Here is a 19,824-nt window from a genome sequence, read left to right on the forward strand (position 1 = left end):
CAAGTATAACTCTCGAGACGGTCTTCCGAGCATTTGGGTTTGGAAACAGGTTTCCCACATATTCCACTTTATTTAAAATGTAGTCTTTTGACTGCAGTTTAAATGGAGTTTGACCGAGGTAACTCGTTTTTGTTGGTCTTTCCTGGCCTAAGGGATCGTTGATGACAGAGCAAAATATTTTTGAATACAATTTATTAATTATTCTATTGAATTCTTTAATGAAAGTTAATTTACTGTGCATTGATACTCATGATTTATGTATATTGTGTTTATCAATTATATTTATATGAATAACATATGGGGTCCACCAGTATTGCTGGGCTATCGGCTATATATATAGTATTTAGTATTTATTGAGATGCCAAGAAATAGTAATTAGTAAAGTTGATACTAAGGCTTCTTGTCACGTGCAACAATGAGGGAACATTGACATTAGAATAGCTATTACTGTGGATCGCCTGAATACCAGCCTAGTCCGTCCAATACTAGGTTTAATCTGTTTGTTAAGGTAGATTAAATTACAATGGAGTTGTGTTCATGTCAACTTGAAACTATACAACAAAATATAACATGTTCATTATGACATGTTTTTTTTTAAATGTATGCAAAATTAGGAATTTGAACCATAATTTGCGATTCAATGAACATGAAAATTTGAGATTTTAAGCGAGTCACACTGTCCTATGGATACTTAACACATGACATGGGTAAAATCTCTTTGTTCTTACTGTGTTATTATCTGGATAATGCACAGGAAAAGTGTGCATTAACTACCTCAGATATACTGCACAGTTCAAAAGTACTCTTACCTTTAGGGGCGGACCCTCGATTTTGAAAGGAGTGTAATTCCATATAAAATTTTAAAAATATCACCAAGTGTAGCGAATATAAAAAATGTGATATGATTGCCAATGAGGCAACTCTCCACAAGTGACCAAATGACATAGTAATTAACAACTATAGGTCACCGTACGGCCTTTGCCAATAAGCAAAGCCAATACCGCATAGTCAGCTATAAAAGGTCCCGAAATGACAAATGTAAAACAATTCAAACGAGAAAACTAAACTAACGGCCTAATTTATATACAAAAGATGAACAAAAAACAAATATGTAACACTTCAACAATTGACAACCACTGAATTACAGGTTCCTTACTTGGGACAGGCACATTCATACAGAATGTGGCGGGCTAAACAAATTAGCGGGATTCCAACCCTCCCCCTAATCTGGGACAGTGGTGTAACAATACAACATAAGAACGAACTATAAAAATCTGTTGAAAAAGGCTTAACTAGTAATTTTTTGGGGCCCTTTATATCTTGCTGTTCGGTGTGAGCCAATGCTCCGTGTTGAAGGCCGTACCTTGACCTATAATGGTTTTCTTTTATAAATTGTAACTTGGATGGAGAGTTGTCTCATTGGCACTCATACCACATCTTCCTATATCAATGTAAATCTGAAATCAGTGTTTCCCAGTAAAACCAGATAAAACATTTTTTTTTGTAATTTCTGCCGAAAAAGAAATGTATTTTAGAATATCCAAATAAATAAAAATCTGATTTGGATTAGTTTCGTGCTCAATGGAATTAATTACGACTATTTAGATATGTATGCCTTTTAAGTTTTGGGATCGAATTTAACGAGGAACATATTTAAGTTTGTATCAAAACAGGTTTGGGGGATAAGCTACAGATCAATCAGATTTTGTTTAGAAGCGACATGTCTTTTAAATTGATACAGTAAAAAAATGGAGGTGAGGGGAAGTTAAAGATCGAAAAGTGTAACATTATTTTCAGTTTACATAATATTTGTAATTTAGGTACATCTCCACATGGGAAGGTCGAATATTCATATGTATTATATATGTATGGAACGCCAACACTGTCTTGTTATGACCATTTTCATTATATGATGTGCATTTACCTTTATATGATGTGCACTTGTCATTATATGATGTGCAAACACCTTTATATGATGTGCAAACATCCTTATATGATGTGCAAACATCCTTATATGATGTGCAAACATCATTATATGATGTGCAAACATCATTATATGATGTGCAAACATACTTATATGATGTGCATATATACTTATATGATGTGCATATATACTTATATGATGTGCTTATATACTTATATGATGTGCAAATATACTTATTTGATGTGCAAATGTACTTATATGATGTGCGAATGTACTTATATGATGTGCAAACATTCTTATATGATGTGCAAACATTCTTATATGATGTGCAAATGTACTTATATTATGTGCAAAGATCCTTATATGATGTGCAAATATACTTATATGATGTGCAGATATACTTATATGATGTGTACATATTATCATTATATGATGTGCAGTTACCATTATATTATGTGCAAATATCTTTATATGATGTGGATGTGTCATTATATTATGTGCTTGTAATCTTATATGATGTGGTTTGGTTTACTTCATTATATGATGTCAAAACGTCATTATATGATGTTCTTTCATCGTCGTTATGGTCAATGAACATGATTACGATTAGAATGATTACTGTCTACGTCATAACTGATTCCGATCTGCTTCTGTAAACTATAAACCCAGCTCAAATATGTGTCTATCGCTAGCGAGAGTGCAATTAATAGGAAAAATGAGACAATGCAATTTAACAAAATCAACGTTTCAAACATTTCGGAGGGAGATTAAGATCAATTAATACAGGAGCTAATTGGAGAAATTTGCGGCTGTGGCGAAAATATGATAAAACAAATTTTGAGGCTCTTTATAGCTTGCTATTTGGGTTAAGCAAATGCTACGTGTTGAAGGTCGTACTTTGACCTATGATTGTTTACTCTTACAAATTATGACTTGGATGGAGAGTTTTCTCATTGGCTCTCATACCACATCTTCTTATTTCTATTCATTGCAAAATGCACCATTGAACTCACAGTCAGTTTTAAAAATATTTCATAACAATAGCTATAAAATTATCTACTCGTGCATAATATGGCGAGATGGTTTGTCTTATAAAATGTTATTGAATAATATAAATGGTAAGATGTATAATGTAGTGTTGCTCCTACAAAACCATACAAAGTCGGAAATATTTGTGATATGACGTATACATGTAGTGTTTTGTACTTCCTTAATTTGTCTTTGAAACAATCTTTTTTCCACAGAAAAAGCCAAAATATCCAAATTTGGAGACCGCATGCTTAATTCACGTACTGCCCGCGAAATGCGAAATGGTCAGGTTGGGTAATGTTCACATATTTGTATATACAGATTGTTTATTTTCAACTTATTTTAATGGAGATTTTTTTAATTGCTAATAAAATTCTGCAACTTGAGTATGACAACAGATTTGGAGTGGCGTCAACGGTTTCTGAGATACAGAGGGGTTGATTCCTGGTGAAGTGTTTTGGATTTTATTTTTCATCCGATTAGATGGGATTTTTTTCATTGTGTACTCATTTTGATCCTTTTCGGTAATGTCAAAGAATTTTACGTAGTTCATACGGTTATTTAGTTAAAAGGAAAAAAAACCCATTGAAAATCACACTTTACCACACTTTTTAAATTTAGGGTATTTGATATTTTTATTTTCCAACAGAGATGAATGGGGTGATGCCCGTCTTTTGCATTATGTTCCTCGTTTTCGTCTCTTTAAAGAAAAAGAATTAAATGCATTAAACGTGTCCAAATCCTTACTGTGTCCACCTTATTACTGTGTCCACACTCTTTGTTTCAACACTTGCCCAATTGTTCCGCGCTTTCGATGGCATCTTCTAGTAATTATAATTCGAAATACTTTGCTTGCTTGTGACAATGGTGTTCGTCAAGGAGTAAACTTATCACCTTTTCTATTTTCTTTACTTTTGATTGACTAAAAAAAATTCTTAGTGAGTAAAAATATTACAGGACTTAACAGAACTATACCAGAAGATCTGGAAAGAGAATTAAAAATATATCTTAAATTTTTTATACTCCTGACTAAAGACTTTTGAAACCTCTCTCTCTTGTTTTGTATATATTGTAAAGTTATTATTGTTATCTCTGTACTGATGTCATACATTGACTTTATGAGAATAAAGATATAGATTAAGAGGCCATAATTATACCGGTATGGATGATTGATTGATTAATTTGTTGATTTATATTTACCGCCACTTTCAACACTTTCATGCTATTTCGTGGCGGTGAGTTTATATTGGTGGAGGAAGCCGAAGTTCCCAGAGAGACCACCCAACCTTCGTTTGGAAAACTGACAATTCTGGTCAATTAAGATAGGAGTCGAGCTTACCTGCCACATGCGGTATTTGAACTCACACACCTAAGTGTCGACAGACAAGTGATACAGTAGTTCGACTATTCACACCACTCGACCAGCAAGCGCCCATCTCTTTCATCCGAAATGCTTTAAAGGAGATATATAGAATGAACTTCAACTCGGTGTTTTTCATTTGCTTTCAGCTTTTTATTATGTTTTCGTGCATATATTTCACAACTTCAATATAGATGGTTATGGATGGATGCTTGATGTGCAGCGGCAAATTGATATGCATATTCGTACAAGAACATGTTACAGCTATTTTCCTGATGTATGTAGTTAAAAGGTTTGGTTGGCTTGCTTGCTTTATTTGTATAAATGTTTGTTCAAGCATTCAATAACATCATACAAGCTGAAACCCAGCCTATCTGTTGATTAGAATTGTAAAACTTAATTAAAATGCATGAGCAAAAAGTTATAAAAACAAAGCAATCAAGCCGCAATCAAACCTTTAAACTACATGCATTAGGAAAATAGCTGTAATGTGATATGAATATTAACCCTGCTTTGTACTAGACCGACACCCTGAGCCGAATTTTTAACATGCTAGTTCACAAGGTAACTTTCCGAAGGAAGACATGTCACCTTACCCGGACAAATTCTTCTGATTCCGAGCCGACCAACTTTTGCTCTTATTCCTTAATTTCGCGGGCTTAGCAGGGAAGCAGCAAATATCAATTTGAAAGTCTTTGGATTTGACCCGCCGGGGGTCGAACCTATGACCTCTCCCACTCTATGCGAACATGCTACCACGAAAGCACCACCACATGCAGTAACCCGCAATATAAAAGGTTTTGTGGGAAGCCGCTCATTTTTTGGTGAGAGGGGGGGGGGGGGGGGGCAACATTTTTGGAATATGTTTGATTCCAAATTTCTTGAAAGAGATTTTAAATTTTCAGAAGGGGAGCGAAATAGTTTGTTTCTATTTTAAATCAGGGAAAAATAAAACAATAATGAAATTAAAAAAAAATAACCATGTTCTTTTTTATTAAAGTCCATCAAGGAAATACACGTGCCCCTACCCACACTACAGTCGGTGTCTAACAAATGATTAATATATAATGTACAGATCATCTGTCTAAGCTTTGGTTACAAGGATCTGACAACACTTCGTTTTACTTTCTGTCCTGGTTAATATTACATCAGCCAATAAAATGTCAGCCTTCATATTTTTGAAGGTGTGGATCAATCCGACAAAACCAGAGAATCATGGCCCTATGGTCTTGAATTGAGCGTTTTCAGATCGGCGTAAGCAAAGCTTGAACACACAATACCTGTAATCTAATCAGATTGGTGTCTAAATGAACTTAAACGCTGCATTCATTTATTGTTTACTGAGACCTGTTGTTCTCTTATAGATAGAGAGTTGTATTTTGAATTTTTCAAAGTGAAGATTTACGGCAGCGGCTTTTAATATTTTGCGTTTATCCTGGAAACTATAATAGATTTAAAAAAAAACAAATAGTGCAATGTGTCTGAGTAAACTCTATAGTAAAGGTCCTTTTTGGGCAATTTTGGCTCTTCAGAGTTTTGTTGTTTTATTGGCTATTATCTTGATAACTTATCTATAGAGAAACCTTTCTTGAAAACTGGTATAGACAAGAACAGATATAATCAAAGTAGTGAAGTACTGATCATCGGATGACCGCAAATTCTTGTGGATGGTCACAAGCACTTGTCCCAAAAAAAATCATATCTGTACCTGAAAGTAATGTTAATGTACAGAGATATATTTTTTTTCTGAGACAAGTTCGTGCGTGGATGATGAATAAATGTTCGGAAATTCAACCTCACCGTAATAACTATTATATTGTAGTAGTACAAATTATATATTATTAATCTGTGATCTAAAAAAAAAAATTTTTATGAGTATTCATTGAAGAAATTAACTTATAACAAGCGATAAGGAATGTTATTTTGCACTCTATAATGTCCGTATTTATAAATCGGTTACCAGTCAAAAACGAAAGCTACGTAAGTAGAAATCTCTTTGGTAACAATACATCGGAATGTTAAAATAAATAAATAATAATTATGGTAATTTTCTTTCATTGGGGGTGGGGACGTGTGAGGAACAGTGGAATTTCTCTTATTTTTTTTCAAGTCTACACCTTGAAAAAGGAAAAACAGTCAATAAATACCCCCTTTTCCAAAGACCTACAAATTTCAACCCCCCCCCTCTTCCCCAAAAAAAAAGCCACCACCGGACAATTACACACAAACGCACATACACACATTTTCAATACTTTTGTTCGTAATAACAAAAAAAAAGTATTAAGTTTCTAAATGCATTATAAGTTTAAAATATTGCGTCAGTAGTGAATCTAGAACTTCAAGTGTGGAAGTTGTTTGCGACTTCACGAACTTTATTTGGATTTGCCGGTTATGGTCTCATTAATATTTACCACACCTTCATTCGATATTAGCTTCAGATGAAAAATTTTCGGCTAGTGAAATTGTTGAAACTAAGGATTCAGGTTTTAACAATTGAGGCGAGCGGAATCAGGCGTAAAAATTGATGCCTACGGATTTTGAAGACATCGCCATAACATTATACCGCAAATCTATAACTATATAAAATTGAATGCACCTTTCCATTAAATAAATGATGAAATTAAAGGCCCCTTTTATTTCTTCCTATCCTTCTTTTTGGGGTTACAAATGACTGGTCCCTTATATAAGCCATTACCCTATCAAAGTCCGATTTTTTCCCATTCTTTTGTGTCTATCTTGAGAATATATAAAGAGAAACTCGAACAGCTAAAATAATCAGCAAGGCAAAATTTACATTAAATAAAATGTACATACTAGAAATTCGTGTATTAACTTCTTATAGATTATTTTTTTTATGGTGTACAGAAATTGACAAATATAATGCCCGCCCTTGTTAAAATGAGCATAGAGCATGAAATAAAAGAATTATTTCTTAAATTTAATAATTTTAACCGTATGTTCATTATTGCAGACTCCGTATGTTTATTATTTTAGACCAATCGATTATATCAGATAATGTCAAATTGTCATCATATAAAGGTGATTGCATATCGTTTAAAGGTGATTGTACATCACATAATGCCGTTTCTACATCGTATAAGGAAAGCATCACATAATATAAGGACTCAACTACATAACATAATGGAAAAAGCACATCATTTAATGAATTGTGGACATGATATAAAGATGTTTGCACCTCATATAAATGTGTTTGGACAGCATATAAGGACAACTTCACATCATATAATGACAAGTGTACATCATATAAGGACAAGTTCACATCACATAATGACAAGTGTACATCATATAATGATAAGTGCACATCATATAATGTCATTTGCACATCATATAAGGGTAAAATGACATCATATAATGGCAAATGAACATCATATAATGAGAAATGTCATAATAAGACAGTGTTGGCGTTCCATATATATGGATAGAAACAATTAAGTGCCTGTGTACATCTCTCGTTGGTTCATCTTCCTAGCATTATTGAGGGAAAGAAAGATAATTAATTTAATAATCTATACACAATAACCAGTTAAGTTATGATTTTTCATGCACCGATTTAAAAGTACACTCAACGTAACTAAAACTGTATGAATGTAGGTTTTACGTCAATAAGACAGCAACCAAACGACAAGAACAAACTAAGGACATCTGAGAAGGCAACATATAGTATAATTTCAACAATAGATAGGTGTCTACACAATACGTCCATTTCTAATTCGTCACTATAACTTATATACAAATTAAGAATAAATTTAACAGAAACGATAAAAAAAAGCTATCACTAAATCGCAATTCTCAAAATAATGTAACAATTTTTTAGGAAGAAAACCTAAATATGAAAAAAGTTAATAGAAGTTGTTCAACAAATTTTTACATTTTAAAACTATCCGATGTATATAGTACTGTAAAAATAATCTTAAATAATACAAGTGAAAACAACTCCGTTTCTACTTGGTGTTCCTAATTGGAAGGAAATACGAAGAAGAAGTTATCCAATTTTAACTACATAAAAGCGTATTTCCGCCTTTCTTTCCCCTACAAGAAACTTTCCTAGGAGCCGTGGATTGCGGAATATCGTCCGCATATTTCCAAAATGTTCACATAGATTAATGGCATCATGTGTTAAAACAGTATTGACCAATCAAATCGGTATATATCATTTAATCTGCTCGTTCGGGTTAGTTAGGGTCACCCGAGCCGTGCAGATTAAATGATATATATACCGACTTGCTTGATCAATAACTATAACATATTCTAGTTTGTATTCGTTTCTCCTTTTTTTTTAAGTTTCAAAGATTTTTTTAATATGGCAGTCCATGACCATGATGACATTCTTTCATTTTGTAGCAAATCAGGCAAGACATAATCTCGTTACAAGTTCAATTCATATTAACCTTTTTCAACTACTTGCAACAGGTACCATCGACTTCAACTGCATGTATGGAGATGCCGTATGTACTTCGTAGCTTATCTTTTGAAAATGTGGTAGATACTATACCTAGTAACACGCGTCTGTCAAGATAAATGGCGAATAACAAAACACAATATTCGGTACAGTAAGTTTAAAAAAGAAAGTAGAACATGACGAGTCGAACATACAATATTGTATGAATAAAAGGAGAAAAGTGTGCTCCAGTACCCACTTTAGATCACACGGTCACGATTAAAAATTGCTTCGGTCACTTTTAAGCAAACTATTCAGTTCTAAACTGATTTGATTCTCGGTTTAAACATTTTGAAGGTCACATGTACTTTCAAAAGAGACGTCAGGTCGCAACGTGGTCAATCCCCCCTTTGACGTCCCAGGTCGGACTTGACAATGTTGTAGCCACTATAGGGTGAATGCATCCAACTTGATCATTTGGATCTTACCACCTAAAGTTATGTATGGCAAAGTGTCCGTACCATTTACATATTTTGGCTATGGTTATTTCACTTGGAATACGTACATGTAAGTGTTTCATTCATGAAATAATAATACCTTTCTTGGCACAAACTCATTTATAAACAATAAATGATAAAAACCTATTGCAGATTATTGCACATACAATGTAATATATATAAACGATAATAATGTGTGGGACTATAAAGCATAAACAAATACAAAGCACAATAGAACTGGTATGTAATGCGTTCTTTCTAGTGCGGCAATCAGTGAAGTTAATCCCAGTGTGTAATGTGTGTTCGAATGAACCGTTAATCACACGTTCTCTTTGGATTAAATTTAGAGATCTTGTGTAAAAAATAAACCAGAGACAGATCCAGAGTTTAAGGAAAGGGGGAGGCATATATAATTGTCCACAAAGATAAACACACCACTGGTTTTTTTGTTGACGATTTTTAAGCAAACGATTATATGATTTCAATCAAAAGGGCCCTCTAAACCCACATTGATCTTCGGCTATGTCAGGAAGATTTTCTATAGGTTGTTCCTCAAAATACAGATTTTGTTTCGTTTCGTCGTGTTTCGTTTCTCAATTTACATGTTTCGTTTTGATTCGTCGTGTTTCGTTTCGTTTCGCTGTGTTTTGTTTTGTTTCGTTTCACTCCGTTTCGTTTCTGTTCCGTTTCTCACTTTACCGGGACCCAGGCTATACATGTACTCTAGATATAATACAAAATAATAAACTATTCAGACTTTATTGACAAGTATACACATTACAAACATATAAAATGCTGGAAGGATCAACATATATATCATTTAACAATCATTCAAAGTGGACAGAAGGATTTTATCACTTTATTATAAATATAATATATATATATAATTCTCAAAAAAAGGAAATTTATAGCCCTACATACATATTGGAAAAGAGAACATTGGAAGTTCCAAGCATAACAAACCTATTGCAATTAAAGCAACTGAATTCTACTTTCTGATGAAAAGGATTTTTTGGCAAAATCATTAAATAACACCATAATGCTGTATCATTGGGCAAACTTTCAGTCTATTATGAGCAAGGTCATCAAATTGTGTATTAACAAAATGTTTTGGCCCAATTCCTTGATAAAGGTAGATGTTAGCACCTTACAAATCAAACAGTATAAAAATTTCTAACAAATAAACAATGGCAAAAAGTACCAACAAATAGTTGAAGTGGAAGTTCTCTTTTTAAATTTTTTTAAATTGATGATTTAATACAGTGAAGCCTATCTAAAACAAGAACATGTGTCCATAGGACACCATTTCCCGCTTGTACTATCACATTTACAAGTTCAGTGAACCATGAAATTCAACATTTGGCATATATATTAAACAGTTCACTTATTGATGAATGCTTATCCGGCTGTGCGGGACCCTCATGCGTAGTCCAGGACATTAAACACCCACATAGTAGTTATGAACATATCACATTTCAATGTTTAGTGAACTATGAAATCTGAGTCATAGATATTAAACAGTGCTAAGTTTCAAGTTGATGTGACCACAAACTATCCTTAACCAAAACTTTAACCTGATATGGACAGTTGGATGGAAGAACATATGAATGTACTCACAGACCAGAAACATAATGGCCAACTTCTATCATAGACGGGATAAAAACTGAGGATTTCATTTTGATTAGACATTAATTATGTTAACAAATATCAAATAACTCAAAAATCTCCATTGCATGTCCTCTTGCTGGAGTTCCATTTAAACAGGTTTCATCGTATTATTGAAATCTTGTTTAACAAGTACATTACATTTTTAACTTAGCTTAATGAAACTTTTGAATTAAATACAAGAAATATTTTATTTATTTAGTCATATTTAATAATAGATCAACATAATGTTTTTGCTTATATTATATTATTATTTTTATATATAGAGTTTTAATGGGTAATAAAATATTACAATTATCAATATACATGTATATGTATCATAAGTCAATAAGACTTCTAAATTTATATCCTTGTTATTGTTCTTTATTGTCAAAATTGTTTGAACAAATATATTTGCATGTATAAATATGTATTATAAAAATAGTGATTAAAGCACCATGATATATATATTAACTCCTAATATAAAACAATAACTTTTCTATTCACAATTAATATTACAAATATGATTTAACATGGTAGTACAAATAACAGCAAAAGGTGGGAAACAACAATTAGAAATACATCTTAAGATTGAACAAGAGTGCACACGCTGAAATGTCTCGCCTGCTTTACTGAACATTGATTTTATATTGATAGTCCTAAATATAAAGCTTTACTACAAGTATCACATAAACTTATCATGATCCAAGAAAATGAGGTCAAGCCATCAAGGTCAGATAAACCAAAACCAAAAATACATGTACACCTTACACCAAATATAGTTGACCTACTGTTTATAGTTTCTTAGAACTGAACTTAACCAGGAAAACATAACACTGACCAATGAACCATGAAAATGAGGTAAAGTTCAGATGAACCATCGCAGAAAGACATGTACACCTTACAATCAATATATGCATTAAATTTAGTTGACATATTGCTTATAGTATCTAAGAAACAAACTTAACCATGAAACTTAACATTGACCAATGAACCATGAAAATGAGGTCAAGATCAGATGATACCTGCCAAACAGACATATCATTACAATCATTCCATACACCAAATATAGATGACCTATTTCTTATAGTTATAGAAAAAAAGACCAAAACAAAAACTTTACACTGAGCAATGAACCGTGAAAATGGGGTCAATGCCAAATAAAACCTGCCAGACTGACATGTACATCGTAAAATATTTCCATATTTCGCAGGCTCAACAAAAATTAAATCTGACTGACTTCTTATGGTGTTTGAACTGTGAGTCTTGGCTGATTTATTTAAAACTGGTATATACAAATATCCTCATTTGTTGACAAAAAATTATTTGGCTTTAGCATATATAGCAGGAAATATTAAATTTGATGAAAAATTAACTTTTAAAATAGCTAAATATAACAATGATACTGTTTTATTTTGTATCTTCATCAAAATGATGATTTATATTCTGGTCTATTGTTTACATTATTTGCACACCATTCCTGATCAACACTGAACATTTGTGTACATGAATTTCCTCCCTGTCTGGACCTTTTAAAGAGTAATGAAGTGTGGACTAATAGACAGATCTTAGAGAATACAGGGAAGCTATTATGCTTCTTAGATAACACTTTTAAGATTAAAGTTTCTCCTCATTATTAAACAAAAACAACAACATACTTAACAATCACAGACAGGTAAAATATCTTTAATTGTACTAATTAAAACCAGAGACTACTAAAGCAACTGTGCATACACAATAAATAATACTATAGGGTTATTTCATGAATATTGGTGAACATTGTCCCAAGTATATTTTCTTATTGCACGAAATAGCAATATATATTCTGAGGAAAAATATTCACTAATATTCATGCAATAACCCTTTTATTGTATAGCAAAGCTTGGAAAAACTGTTTATAACAAATTTTTGATACTGATGACATCACTAATTTGAAGATTTTTAGCACTAATGCAATATGACATATTATTGCACGTTTGTTTATTGGCAACATAAAATATGCTGTTGCTATACAATAATACTTCATCTAAAACCAAAAGTTTTCTGAATGAAAAATTAAAGTTCATTTAAACAACTTTTTGTAATGACAATATATGTTTTAACTTTACAATCATATATGACATAAACATGATATTGCTAAATTTTGATGAGAAATAAATCTAAAACGGACAAACAAATATTTGTTATTTCAATATGTTCAGACCTCTATTGCTGCATAATGCTATTGTTTTTCCATTTAATGATTTAACATCACATAGTCATGACATTTGGAACTGTTGCTGAATGAAGGAAACCTTTTCTTTGTTTTTGCTTTCTTTGTTCTGTCATCTGAAACATAAATCAATTTGACTGTTACTTGAAATATAAAAAATATATAAAATGAGATGTATTAAACAGCAATCTATAAAACAGTTGTATCTTTAAAAAAAAAGTCAAATGTAAATACAAAATCAATAAAAATATAAAAAAAAAAATGACAGAAATATAAATGATTCCAGTACATAACAGGTTCTGCTTTTCTTATGAAACCCTATTGACTTTTTTTATTAACTCAAAGAAAAAATCTGCTTCAGAATATGTAAATATATAATACACATTAAATTATTCAGGCACTACTGGAAAAAGTGTGGAAAACTGATATTTTTAGGGATATTTTCTATATTAAAGGACCACAACTCCTGAAATATTGCACAACAGAAACAAAGCTCATGTATTTGATCTGTCACTTCTTACGATAGGACTATTTTCCAAATATCTAATCAACAGATTCAAGCAAAAGAGAAAAATTGATGTTAACAAGCAATTTTCAATGTCCAAGAGCCAAATTCTACCAAAATTACTCAACCGGAACAAAATTCAAACTGTATCTGTATCTTCTTATGCCAAATATCTAATCAAAAGATTGAAACATTACAGAAAAAAATTTGGAAAGTTTAAACTTACTGGATAAATTTATTTACAGACTAAATGCAAAAGCTAAAGTTCAAATTGGATTCCCCAGCAGGGGACTAATAAAAAGAGATATAGATATAGGAAGATGTGGTAAGAGTGCCAATGAGACAACTCTCCATCCAAGTTACAATTCATAAAAGTAAACCATAATAGGTCAAGGTACGGCCTTCAACACAGAGCATTGGCTCACACCGAACAGCAAGCTATAAAGGGCCCCAAAAAATTACTAGTGTAAAACCATTCAAACAGAAAAACCAACGGTCTAATCTATATAAAAACGAGAAACGAGAAACACGTATGAACTACATAAACAGACGACAACTACTGTAATCAGATTCCTGACTTAGGACAGGTGCAAACATTTGCAGCGGGATTAAACGTTTTAATGGTACCAAACCTTCTCCCTTTTCTGAAACAATAGTATAACATCACAACATAAAAAAAAACACTATAAAATATCAATTGGAAGGCTTAACTCAATCAAAAAACGTAAATTAACATACTATGAACGAATAAATTTGACCTGTGACACCTGAATGCAAATACACAGTTAATAAAAAATTAAAAGGGATAAATAATTAAAGTCAAAAGTAAATAAACAGGTTTAAACAGAGTTAAAGTATGATATCACTGTGAAATTTCAAACAATTTTTAGAAAATCATCACTTTTGAAGAAACCTGTGTCATATTATACACAGGTAAATGAAAATAATTTTGTTGTTAAGTATACTTCTTCTTCTGTGTGTATAAAATCTTCCGTTTAGGAATACCAAGAAATTTCTTTAATTATAGTGTATATATCCTTGAGATAAGCAACCTGAAGACTAAATTTAGAGTTCAACAACACTTGCATTATGCAAAAGAAGTTTTTGATATGATTCCACAGAAAGACAGAAAGTGACAACTATATCTCATCATGATTACAAAGGACTCTTAAAAACAAAATTCCAATTTAAAGTTTCCAGTTTTCTAGTTTACCTGTTCCCTAAGTTCTGTAAGCTGTTTAGTGAGATTTTTAACAAGTCTGTTGGTACTATCCAGTGTGGCATGGAGATTACGGATTTCATTCTGCTCTCCTTCACTATCTTCAGCCTGTAAAGACATTGCTCTCATTCTTGGAAACCAATCCAAATTCTTATCCTGAAATTAAATTGCATGTAGACAGAATATAATGATAAAAAAGAGAATCCCCACACTGATATAAAAAACAAAAATTAATTCTCAGTGGTTTTTCTAAATATTTTCTATAGTTCAACCTTACAAGGGATAACAAGCATTTACCCGTTGAATAACTGAATATTTGGTCAGTACCAGATAGGAACATATGGTTACATTTGAATTTTGCAAGATATAGAGCAAGTTTTATAGATATTTTCAATGGCATTAAAGTAAGCTAAAAGTGCCAATAATTTACCTGATTCTCACAACAGTTCTACTTAACTCTGTTTTTATACAAAGTCCTCAGAAATAGTCCTGAATATGTTTAACTGTCATTTGTTCTATGTTTGATTAGTGTATCAATTCTTGATTCTTGGATTGTAAATATATTAGTGGTTAATTTATAATTTGTTTTAATGCTGTACTTATATTTGATTGTCTGTTGTTTATACTGTATTTCTCCTTTGGAAAATGTATGTATGTTTTGTAATATTGAACAGTAATTTAATACCTGAGTAAACATCGATCCAGAAAAACAGTTACCTCTTTGTAAAATCTGTTGACCTGATCATTTTGCTACTTAAATTTCTATCTATGTATTATAGTTTTCAAGATAATAGGCAAAAACTATTGGTAAAAACTGTCATTTAAGGGCAATAGTTATTTAAAAAAAGGATTAACAATTTCAGCAATATTGACTTATTTGAAGATCTTGTCTTGCTGATAATTTTTGCTATTCAATGTTTCTCTCATTCCATTATAGTTTTTAAAATAATGCAGAAATAACCTGATAAAGATTGGTTCCAATTGGCTCAGAAGTTTCAGAGGAGAAGATTTTTAAAAAAGTTAATGGACAATTGACAACAGTGGAGTACAGACGGCAAGCGATGAGCATAGCTCACTTCTTTGGGTCAGGTGAGATAAACCACAGGCTCTTTAGAGCCTGTGTCGCTCACCATGGTCTATGTGCATATTCAAATAAAGAGCTGGGCCATAAGCGCATGATACCCCCGTCGCTTTTTCAAGAATAAAGTTCCATAATTCCTCAATGTCATATCAGAAATTTATAAAAAACTAAAGGGAGGTTATTTTAATAGATATAAACCAGTCACCAAAGTTTCATGAAAACTGCTGAAAGCACTTTTGATTTTTGTCCCAAAACTGGAAAATCAACCCTTTTTTATGAATAAAACCCCATAACTCGGAAACGTAAAATCTAAAATTCATAAAAATCGAAAGGAAGCTCACGTCAATAGATATAAACAATTCACCAAAGTGTCATGCGAATTGGTCGAAGCGTTTTTGAGTTATTGTCCAACAGATGGACGGAGAAAGGTATACCATAATATGTCACGTAAACGGGCATATAAAAAGGACACTCTCCAAAATTGTAGACGAGAATAGAATTCATGACAAAAATCTCTGTTTTGTTGATCTTGTATTGCTGATCATTTAGTCTGTTTAGTTTCTCTCTATCTTCTTTAGTTTTTTGCTCAAAACACAAAAGAGGGTAAAAAAAATCCTCATTTAAGGGCAATCTCTCCTATAAAGAGTGACAGTCTACTAACTATTGTTATGATATTGTAACTATCCTGTTTATTTAGTTGGCCTAATTTGTTTTGTGTGGCCTTATAATATGTTTACATAATATTTATAGTTTTTTACCAAATAATGTTGTAACTGTGCAGTTTAGAAACCACTGTAACAATCATAGAGACTGATGGAATGATTATAGAACTTTCTATTTGACTTACGGTACATAACGATTCCAGAATGATCATAATAAAAGATGCATAATTTAAACTTCTAAATTGTTCTAGAAGTTTCCGTTCAATAGTTTTCTAGGAGTTTCCTTTCTACAGTGATCTAGAAGTTTCAGTGACAACTATATATACAGATACCGAAATTACAGACACAGACATTGGATTCTCAGAAGTTCTCTGGAGTTGTTGAATTGACACTTTTATTTACGAACAACATCATACTAGATTGTGATTTACTGGACGTAATATTCTGTTTGGATTTCCGTACAGTTATGAGAAGGATTCCAGATAAAGAAAAGACAAAGGATCGGACTTATATTTTGACAGTTGAGTTGACATTTCTATTTGTGTAATACTTCTTGTAAACTTGTGTATAATAAATCTTATTAAATTTTATTATTGATTTGTGTCTGTTGTTGGCTACAATTTAAAGGTGATTTCTGGTTGTAACACTATATCAGCAAAATTTGACTTTAAAGTAGAAATTGACTTGCTGATCATTTTTGCATTTAAAGGTTTATTCTATCTATTATAATTTTCAAGGTAATAGGCAACAAGAGGCTGTCAGAGTGACAGCAAACCGGATTTTCCTGCAGAGGTCGAACCCTGAATAGTTGAGCAAGTATGGACACAACATTTAAGCTTAAAACAGCTCTGAATTTGGATTGTGATTGAATATTTAAAATAGATTATTATCTTATTAATAATGAAAATGATATTTGCAAATCTGAACCCCCAAACAGGATCAAGTAAAAATTAAACATTAACACACACAACAAAAATAAAATACCACACAACGACTGTGACATCTACATTCATAACACACATGACTTAAAAAAAATAGTTATAAAGAAATTTTTGACAACTAATGACTAAAATCAATTGAACAGAGACAATCATTGATAGACTAAAATCCATATACCATTTCTGTTCAAAGGGAAATAACTCAAACTTATTTCCATGAACCAGTGATGACTTAACAACAAAAATAGTTCTCTAAAATTAGATATGATTTAACCACTAAAACATTGTTAGAATCAGCATATCAAAGAACCCCAAGAATTCAATTTTTGATGAGATTAAAAAGTTTAATTTAGGACCCTTTGGACCTCAATGTGGTATTATCTAATTAATAATGAAAATAAATCCAGGTTTAGATTCAGCATTTCAAAGAACTCTATATATATTCAATTTATGTTGAAATCAAACACAGTTTAATTTTAGATTTGGACCAACTTGAAAACTGGGCCCAAAATCAGAAATCTAAATATATGTATATTAATAGACAATATAAGCTTAGTTTTTAAAGGAGTTCACTTCATCAAAAAAAAAAAATATATAGCATTCAGAAAATTAGTTTATACAGAATAACAAACAAACCTACCACAAAATTCTTCAAACAATTTACCAAAGAAAAGAAAAATTAAAGAACCTTAGTGAGCGCGCTCACATACCCCACGCCCCCACATTGTCATTGGAGAAATAAAATAGGTGTAAGAAAAAAAAATTGTATGAGAAAAAAAAATTGAATCATAATTTCCTGTCAATATGCACATCTACATAGTATGTCCTTATTATCTAAAAAGGTTTCATGAAATTCTGTTGTGTGGTATCAGAGGAGTTGCGATGACAAACTGTTGCAGTAGTACATTGAAGCAAATAAGTTCAAAGGGGCGTAACTCCTAGAAAAAAAATTGAACCGTAATTTCCTGTCGATATGCACATCTACATAGTATGTCCTTATTATCTAAAAAGGTTTCATGAAATTCTGTTATGTGGTATCAGAGGAGTTTGGATGACAAACTGTTGCAGTAGTACATTGAAGCAAATAAGTTCAAAGGGGCGTAACTCCTAGAAAAAAAATTGAACCATAATATCCTGTCGATATGCGCATCTACATAGTATGTCCTTATTATCTAAAAAGGTTTCAAAAAATTCTGTTGTGTGGTATCAGAGGAGTTGCGATGACAAACTGTTGCAGTAGTACATTGAAGCAAATAAGTTCAAAGGGGCGTAACTCCTAGAAAAACAAGAGTGCACACGCTGAAATGTCTCACCTTCTTTACTAATCATTGATATTATGTTGATAGTCCTAAATATAAAGCTTTATTACAACTGTCACATAAACTTAACATTAACCAAGTAAACTAAACATTGACCAATGAACCATGAAAATGAGGTCAAGGTCAGATGAACCATGCTAGGCAGGCATGTACAGCTAACAATTCTTCCATACAACAAATAGAGTTGACCTATTGCTTATAGTTTAAGAAAAACAGACCAAAACACAAAAACTTAACACTGAGCAATGAACCTTGAAAATGAGGTCAAGGTCAAATAAAACCTGCGTGACTGCCAAATAGATCATAAAATATTTCCATACACCAAATATAGTTGAACTATTGCATATAGTATAAGAAAAACAGACCAAAACACAAAAACTTAACTATAACCACTGAACCATGAAAATGAGGTCAAGGTCAGATAACACCTGCCAGTTGGACATGTACACCTTACAGTCCTTCCATACACCAAATATACTAGACCTATTGCTTATAGTATCTGAGATATGGACTTGACCACCAAAACTTAACCTTGTTCATTGATCCATGAAATGAGGTCGAGGTCAAGTGAAAACTGTCTGACGGGCATGAGGACCTTGCAAGGTACGCACATACCAAATATAGTTGAACTATTGCACATAGTATTAGAAAAAAAGACCAAAACTCAAAAACTTAACTTTGACCACTGAACCATGAAAATGAGGTCAAGGTCAGATGACACCTGCCCGCTAGACATGTACACCTTACAATCATTCCATACACCAAATATAGTAGACCTATGGCATACAGTATAAGAAAAACAGACCAAAACACAAAAACTTAACTATAACCACTGAACCATGAAAATGAGGTCAAGGTCAGATGACACCTGCCAGTTGGACATGTACACCTTACAGTCCTTCCATACACCGAATATACTAGACCTATTGCTTATAGTATCTGAGATATGGACTTGACCACCAAAACTTAACCTTGTTCACTGATCCATTAAATGAGGTCGAGGTCAAGTGAAAACTGTCTGACGGGCATGAGGAC

General features: G+C 32.2%; 1 protein-coding gene across 3 annotated transcripts in view; it reads right to left on the minus strand.

Annotated features, from left to right (window-relative positions):
• Window positions 1-9,952: 9,952 nt before the first annotated feature.
• LOC127701548 (inositol 1,4,5-trisphosphate receptor type 1-like) overlaps window positions 9,953-19,824 on the minus strand; it is a 405,533-nt gene continuing 395,661 nt past the window's right edge. For all 3 annotated transcript variants that reach the window (XM_052205488.1, XM_052205479.1, XM_052205470.1), the window contains 2 exons: window positions 14,784-14,945; window positions 9,953-13,181 (listed from right to left, as the gene is read on the minus strand). In XM_052205488.1, coding sequence (XP_052061448.1) covers window positions 13,104-13,181; window positions 14,784-14,945 — 240 coding nt within the window. In that variant the 3' untranslated portion in view covers window positions 9,953-13,103. The remainder of the gene's footprint in view (window positions 13,182-14,783; window positions 14,946-19,824) is intronic.

Source organism: Mytilus californianus, unplaced genomic scaffold (assembly GCF_021869535.1).
Source record: "Mytilus californianus isolate M0D057914Y unplaced genomic scaffold, xbMytCali1.0.p SCAF_1, whole genome shotgun sequence".
In the NCBI taxonomy this organism is placed as follows: domain Eukaryota; kingdom Metazoa; phylum Mollusca; class Bivalvia; order Mytilida; family Mytilidae; genus Mytilus; species Mytilus californianus.